The sequence below is a fragment of the Equus quagga genome, chromosome 14 (assembly GCF_021613505.1).
Source record: "Equus quagga isolate Etosha38 chromosome 14, UCLA_HA_Equagga_1.0, whole genome shotgun sequence".
Taxonomy (NCBI): domain Eukaryota; kingdom Metazoa; phylum Chordata; class Mammalia; order Perissodactyla; family Equidae; genus Equus; species Equus quagga.
In genome coordinates, this window is record NC_060280.1 from 83,986,074 (window position 1) to 83,993,574 (window position 7,501).

The following is a 7,501-nucleotide window of genomic DNA, read 5'->3' on the forward strand; positions in this document are numbered from 1 at the left end:
GCGCACACCGCCGGGAGGCGTTGCCGGGGGCGGGGCGGGGGGCGGGGCAGCGCGCGGGCGGCCGTTGGCGGCGCGGCCCCGCCCCGGATGCCGCGCGTCGCGGCCGGGGCGGCGGCGATTGGTGGGTGCGGCGCGGGGGCGGAGCGGAAGGTTCTGGAGGGGGCCGGCGGGCTCTGGAAGCTTCCGCCGGACGGGTATATAGAGTCGGGCGGGCGGCGGCGGAGCGGCGGCCGCGGGCCATGGGCAAGGATTACTATCAGACGCTGGGCCTGGCCCGCGGCGCGTCGGACGAGGAGATCAAGCGGGCCTACCGCCGTCAGGCGCTGCGCTACCACCCCGACAAGAACAAGGAACCGGGCGCCGAGGAGCGCTTCAAGGAGGTGGCCGAGGCCTACGACGTGCTCAGTGACCCGCGCAAGCGCGACATTTTCGACCGCTTCGGCGAGGAGGGTGCGTGCGCAGCCGCCGCCGGTTGACGCGGGGCAGGGCGGCCCGGCCCGGCCGGCGCGCGGTGGAGGGGGGGGGCCCGGCCGCGGCTGCGGAAGCTCCCGGGGCGGGGCTCGCGGGGCGGGGACTCACCGGGCGGGGGCGGGGCTGCGGGCCGGGTGGGGGTCGCGCGGGCGGGGTGACGTGGTCAGGTCGGCGGTCTCCGCTTGCACTCCCAGCCCCGTCCCGTCCCTGGGGTCGCCGAGGGGCGTGCTGTCCCGGAGGCGCCCGGCCTCCTGCGATCGCGGGCGCGGGGGGCGCGGGGCCTGGGGCCCGGGGAGGCCAGGCCGGCGGCTCACGGCGCCGTCCCCGCCTCCAGGCCTGAAGGGCGGCGGCCCCAGCGGCGGGGGCGGCGGCGGCGCGAACGGCGCGTCCTTCAGCTACACGTTCCATGGGGACCCGCACGCCATGTTCGCCGAGTTCTTTGGCGGCCGAAACCCGTTCGACACGTTCTTCGGGCAGCGCAACGGCGAGGAGGGCATGGACGTGGACGACCCGCTCTTCCCCGGCTTCCCCATGGGCGTAGGCGGCTTCCCCACCGTGAACTTCGGCCGCCCCCGGCCCGCCCCGGAGCCCGCGCGCAGGAAGCAGGACCCGCCGGTCACGCACGACCTGCGCGTGTCGCTGGAGGAGATCTACAGCGGCTGCACCAAGAAGATGAAAATCTCGCACAAGCGGCTCGGCCCCGACGGCAAGAGCGTGCGCAACGAGGACAAGATCCTCACCATCGAGGTGAAGCGCGGCTGGAAGGAGGGCACCAAGATCACCTTCCCCAAGGAGGGCGACCAGACCTCCAGCAACATTCCTGCCGACATTGTCTTCGTGCTCAAGGACAAGCCACACAATGTTTTCAAGAGGGACGGCTCTGACGTCATCTACCCGGCTCGGATCTCTCTCCGGGAGGTAGGCGCGGGCGCTGGGGAGGCGGGCCAGGGGGCGGGCCGGGGTCTCCCGGGCACGTGTCGGGGCGCTGGGCCTGGACCTGGGGGCGGGCGTGGACCTGGGGGCGGGCCTGGGGTGTCTGCGTCTGTCGTCTGCCTGACGCTGTTCCTCTTCTTAGGCTCTTTGCGGCTGCACCGTGAATGTGCCCACCCTGGACGGCAGGACCATCCCGGTCGTGTTCAAAGACGTCATCCGGCCCGGCATGCGACGTAAGGTCCCCGGAGAAGGCCTCCCGCTGCCCAAGACGCCCGACAAACGCGGAGACCTCGTCATCGAGTTCGAGGTGGTGTTCCCCGAGAGAATCCCGCAGACGTCGAGAACCGTGCTGGAGCAGGTGCTGCCGGTCTAGCCCCAGGTCCCGGCGCGGAGCTCATGGATTTGCGGACGGTGGCCCCGTGTGAGGGCGGGAGGGCCCGGGGAGGGCTCCCGCGCTGCTGAATGTTCCCACAGAATATATTACAATCTTTCAAAGTCGAGCGCCAGACTTAAGTGGTTCTTCCAGCTGTAGGGCAGCCGGTGGTGGGGATGACAGTGAAGACCCTGCAGTCTGTCCCGCCGGGTCCTGAGCCGCCTCCTCCAGGCTCTCCCAGGGGCCAGAGGCAGACCGGCCGCTGGACTCGATCCCTCTGCGGTCCTTTGCTTGCGGCCCTCCGGGGGCGTCCACCTGCCGTCTCTGTCACCAGACCCGCCCGCTCCTCGGCTTCTGCGGTGGGATCGGTGCGTTTGGTTCTGTTTGTTCCCCCGTCTTGTTCGTGCACTGAAGAATGTCGTCTCCTGTTTTGTCGTCTCGAGTTGGGAAACCTCGAGTGTGCGCAGAGCTGCCTGCCCGGCGCCGCCCGCGAGCAATACCTCCATCCCTGCCGGCCCCAGGCTGGGTGCGCTCAGGGTCCCGCCCTTCTCCTGGCGATGAGGCGGTGAGGCATGCCCGGGGCTCAGCAGTGGCCCCGGGACTTTGTCTAGTGGACTTTGGACTCATTCAGAGGGATCTGATCCTTTTGAATTTGGCACAGCTCTAAATATCCCTTTTGATAAAAGGGTCTTTGCTCCTGATTACAGGAGCACCGTAGAACGTCTGTAAATATGTTTTTATAATTCTGTGTAAAATTGGTGTGCACTTAAGAGAAACCAGTCCCGGTAGCTGCTTCTTGCATGGAGCCGTGATGGAGTCCGGAAGGAACGGGGGAGGGGGGGGGGTGGGAGCGCGCCTGTGCCCTGCAGGCTAGTCTGGTGCTCAGACCTTGAGATTCGTTGTAAGTTGCCACTGCCAACGTGAGCGCGAAGCGTGTGACTTGTCAATGTGCAGCGCCGCAGCATTAAAGACTGATGCCAAACCTCGGGCCGGCGGTCCTGCGACTCTGTTTGAGGGCTCTGCTGGCGGGGCGGGGTGTCGGCGGCGGGCGGCGGGGCTGCCTTCCTGAGTGGGGGTGGGCTGGAGAGGCCCTTGTAGTCAGCCGGTCTTTTGTGGAGGTCAAGGCCGGAGTTCAAGCAGTTCCCCTGCCGCCTCCCAGGGCCTGTCGCTGGGCGCGGGGCGCACGGTCTGCCCTGTCCCCCGCCGCCCCCTCCTTGCTGGAACAGGCTGGTGTCAGGCAGGCTGGCCGAGCGGGACTGGGATTCCTGCCCGGGGCCTCGCCCAGGGTAAGGCCCATTTCCTGCTCCTGCTCTGTGTGCAGCCGCAGGAGCTTTTACTTTGTAGGTTTTTTTAAGGAACTGGTTTTATTATAAAGTGAGTAATTACACGGTTTGAAAACAATGTATTGCTGCTTAGCTACAAAAAGTCTTCGAGTAAAAACTTCAGTAACACCATATTTAAGGTCAACCTAGGAGTGGCTTTCCCTTCCCACTGAAACCATGTAACCGGTGTCCCGGAGTTTTCTGCCCTAACGGGAATGTTCTCTGTTTTTAAAATGGAAACTGTTTTAGAGTCAAATAAAACTAAAAACTTGGTTACTTGGTCATTCCAGCCACATTTCAAGTGCTCAGCAGCTACATGTGGCTAGTGGCAAAGAGTGGACAGTGCAGTTTAAGCCATGGCTTCTCCCCCAAATGTAAGACCCGAGTCTCCTTAGAAGAGCAGCCTCAAGGGGCCGGCCCGGTGGTGCAGTGGTTAAGTGCGCACCTTCCGCTTCAGCGGCCCAGGGTTCCCTGGTTGGGACATGGCACCGCCTGTCAAGCCATGCTGTGGCAGGCGTCCCACATAGAAAATAGAGAAAGATGGGCACGGATGTTAGCTCAGAGCCAGTCTTCCTCAGCAAAAAGAGGAGGATTGGCGGTAGATGTTAGCTCAGGGCTAATCGTCCTCAAAAAAAAAAAAAAATTTCCTTCCAATGAGGGATGTCATGGGCGAAGCCAATTGTCACATAACAGATAGGAGACTGTTTCGTTGTGTAACCTGTGTCTACTTCTCGGGGTCATTAGGAGAGTTAAATGGCCTGGCTCATGGCAAGCTCTGTTTAAGCACTGTCGCCATCCCAGCCCCATCCAGCAGAACTATGCACATGCATGCGCAACTTTGAATTTTCTCATAGTCACATTCAAATAATAAAAAGGTGAAATTAATTTGAATACACTTTATTTAGCCCAGTACATCAACATTACTATTACTATGACATGGAATCAGTATAAAATGAGTTAACAAGATGTGATATACCCTTCTGTTTGTACTAAGTCTTAGAAAGCCGGTGTGCTTTCCACTGACGGGACAGCTCAGTTTGCATTAGCCACACTTCAAGTGCTCAGGAGCCATGTGTGGAGAGTGGAGAGTTCACGTTGGATCAGATGGGACAGTGCAGATCTAGAGTCTATGAGGAACACGTGCAAATCAACAAGAACAAGACAGCAACCCCCAGCGAGACATAGGCAGAGTCTGAACGGGCGTTTACGGAAGAGGAAGACCCGCAGGCCATCAAGCCAAGGAAGAGATGCACAAAGTGATTAGAAATCAGAGAAACGTAAAGTAAAGCAATAGGATGTCACTTGACAGTGAGTCAGAGTGGCAAAAATTAGAAGCTGGATAATACCAGTGGCTGGTGGAGATATGGGGACGTGGGACTCTCCCCCACTGTCAGTGGGTGTGATGGGGGCAGCTGCTCTGGGGGCCACGTAGTAGTTGAGTTCGCCCTGTGCCCCAGCACCTCTGCAGCCAGGTCTCTCTTCTGCGGAGGCTGTGCCCAGGTCCCTAAGGGGGCATATCCGTGGCTGTTCACTGTGGTGTGGTAAGCTGGAGGCTGCCTGGTGTCCGTCCCTGGGGAACAGAGGACTCAGACGGAAGGGGTGCATTCCGTGGGGCACCAAGGCTCAGTTAGAAGAAAACAGATTCAAGACATTAGCAATACAGATGGATCTTCACTTCCTAGTGTGAAACAAACGAGTAAACAAGCAATACAGTGCTGAGTGTGAAAAAAGTAAGAGACCAAATACAACATAACACACACATAAAACAATGCACATTTTCAGAGAAAGACACAAACTGGTGCATATTAAACCCACTGGAGGGCTGCCTCTAGGGATGGGAGGGAAAAGGGGGTATTTCATTCCAATGTATATACTGCAATTTTCAAAGCTGTAGGAAACTTACAAGAATAGTGAAATGAACACCCAGATGCCTCTCTCCTGGGTTCAGTGGCAATTGTTATTATTCTGCCCTGTTTGCTCTCTTTCCATCTCCCTATATACTAATACTAATGTATACCACATTTCAATATAGTATATAAAATGTTGCATACATATATCATTTTTTTCTGAGCCATTTGACAGTCGCAGGCCTTATAAACTTAGCACCAAAGAATTCAGCGTGTGTCTCTTAAGAACAAGAACATCCTCTGGTCTCACCACAGCACAGCGCTCACACTCAGAGAGTTTGACATGGCTATGATGTCATTGTATAATATCCACTCCACATTCACATATCCCCGATTTGCCCAAGAATATCCTTCATAGACTGTTCTATCTTTTTTTTGAAATTTTTATCGAGGATCCAATCAAGGATCATACATTGATTTTGGTTGTCATCTCTCTTTTGTCTCCTCCAATCTAGAATTGTTCCCCAGCCTTTTGTTTATTCATTAATTTAGTTAACGGACAGATTTTGCCGTTCATGACGTAGACCTGTTTGAAGAGTCCAGGTCAGCTTGCTTTTTGCAGAACATCCTCAGTCGGGATGTGTGTGGTTGTCTCGTCAGGTTACACACTTTGGGCAGGACCAAGTACTTCACAGGTGTTGCTGCGTCCTTCTCAGTAAATCACGGCAGGGGGCGTGCCAGGACGGCCTTCCCATCACAGGTGAGTCGGCTGTAATCCCTTGGTTAAGGCGCTGACCTCCACGTTTATCCCCTGTGCCTTTTTCTCTTTTCCCCATTGTAAGGAACAAGCACTCTAAGGGCTGGTCCTGAGCCTACTGAATACCCATTCCCCATGGACGAGCCTGCCTGCATCACTGATGCCTCAGTTTTCAGCATGCCTCTTGAGCTATAAAATTGGGGAGGAGGTGCCTGGCACTGCTCTGTGCCCTTGGGCACCCCCCTCATCCCTGCCTGGGCACTTCCTCCTCAGTCCACAGGTGGATTCCGGCTCAAGATTCTGCTGCCCTGCAGCCCCACCTACTGCCCCCTCCAGGTGTGTGGGGGCAGCTCAGATGTCAGGGGCAGGTAGAGCAGTGGGCACAGTCCCACACAGGGCTCTGGCCCAGCCGAGGCCACTGATCGCTCCGTGGGAGTAGCAGAGGTCAGCAGAACAGGAAGAGGAGGACAATGGCTGTGCCTGTTGCCACGGCAGTCGCGGTGTTTGCCAGCTGGGTGGGGCCGCCGGGCAGCCCTCAGCAGCTAAGCCCAGGGCCCACTCTCCCCTTTCACATTGCACCTCTGCAGGCCCAGGCAGGGCTGGGATGTACAGCAGTGCACTCTGGGGACTGCAAAGACCCAGGCATTCAATGAGGCTTGAGCAGGGTCGCAGCAATTAGAGGCCTCCAGGAACTACAAATCCCAGAACACACAGCGAACTCCTGGTCTAGCCCCAGCTGCCCAAGGGGCTGGCTTTGAACCAGAACAAGGAAATCTCACCAGTCCTGGGAACCAAGGGTCCTGGCCTGTGCGAGGTGCGTTTGTGTCTCTGTTTCCTGGACCTGTTCCCGCCTGAGAAATCCCGGTTACAAGCCAAACCTAGAGGTGGTCTTACCTGGTCCTTTCATCCACACTTGTGCCTCAGCACCCGGCTCTGTGCGGGACCGGGGTGGGGGACAGTCAGCTGGAGGAGACAGACTCATGGAAGGTCAGCTCCCCGAGGGCAGGACCGCGGCGAGCTGGGCGCCCTTCGTAGTGTAGCACGGAGTATGTGCTCAGTAAGTATTCGCCGGTCTAAGCAACACGCGAGCAGGCCATCTCGCGCCGCTCCCCGCACCGCTGCACCCTTTCACACGGCTTTGCCAGCTCCTCCGAGAGTGCACCATCCTAAATAAAGCGTGCTGGATCCCTCCGGCCGTCCTCTAGGCCTTTGCACGCACTGTTCCCTCCACCAGGAGCAGAGATAGGCCAAAGCCTGGCCCGGAGCAAGGGCACGTTAAATATTTGACGCGTGAACGAATGAATGAATGAACGTCCTTGTCCATTGTACGCCCCAGGGAGCAGGGACACTCGGACCCTCCCTATTCATCTCGTCCTCCGCCCGCCCGCCTGGAATGAATGCATCTTTTCATCCGCTCCGAGGATGCCGGGCTTGGGCAGGGGCGGGCCCGGCCGAGGACTGGGGGCCGCCCTCCGCCCCCTGCCGGGTTTCCTGAACGGTCCGTGCTTCCGGACTTCGGGAGTCCGCCTCCGCTCCCCGACACTCAGCCTCGGCGCCCTGACTCCCACGGCCAGCCGCCTCGCCGCCCCTCGCGGCTCCCCCCACGCGCGGTGGTACGGCCCACGGCCGGGCGGGCGCACTGCGCTGGGCGCGGGGGCCGCTCCGGGCCGCTTCCGCCGCCGGGGGCGGGGCCGGCTGCGCGCCGCCGATTGGCCGCGCGCTGGGACGGCAGCTTCTGATTGGCGGGCACGGCGCCGGCCCCGCCCCCGCCCCGGCCGCTGCTGCGGGAGCGGCCGGG

At 59.5% G+C, this 7,501-nt stretch overlaps 1 protein-coding gene and 1 long non-coding RNA gene across 2 annotated transcripts; one reads left to right on the plus strand and one right to left on the minus strand.

The window, feature by feature from the left end:
* The first annotated feature begins 216 nt into the window (after positions 1-216).
* DNAJB1 (DnaJ heat shock protein family (Hsp40) member B1) lies at positions 217-2,765 on the plus strand. The gene is made up of 3 exons (XM_046637892.1): positions 217-450; positions 806-1,389; positions 1,547-2,765. Exons 1-3 carry the CDS (start codon positions 240-242, stop codon positions 1,775-1,777), a joined length of 1,026 nt encoding a protein of 341 aa, XP_046493848.1. The 5' UTR covers positions 217-239; the 3' UTR covers positions 1,778-2,765.
* Positions 2,766-3,753: 988 nt separating this feature from the next.
* Positions 3,754-7,495, minus strand: LOC124225304 (uncharacterized). The gene is made up of 2 exons (XR_006885057.1): positions 6,598-7,495; positions 3,754-4,777 (listed from the first exon to the last, which is right to left on the minus strand). It is a non-coding gene; the product is annotated as an uncharacterized LOC124225304 (long non-coding RNA).
* Positions 7,496-7,501: the final 6 nt, after the last annotated feature.

Coding starts and splice junctions, on each gene's coding strand:
- DNAJB1 (XM_046637892.1), top strand. CDS start 240: ATGGGCAAGGATTACTATCAGACGCTGGGCCTGGCCCGCGGCGCGTCG. Junction 451..805: donor CGACCGCTTCGGCGAGGAGG/GTGCGTGCGCAG, acceptor CCCCGCCTCCAG/GCCTGAAGGGCGGCGGCCCC. Junction 1,390..1,546: donor CTCGGATCTCTCTCCGGGAG/GTAGGCGCGGGC, acceptor TCCTCTTCTTAG/GCTCTTTGCGGCTGCACCGT.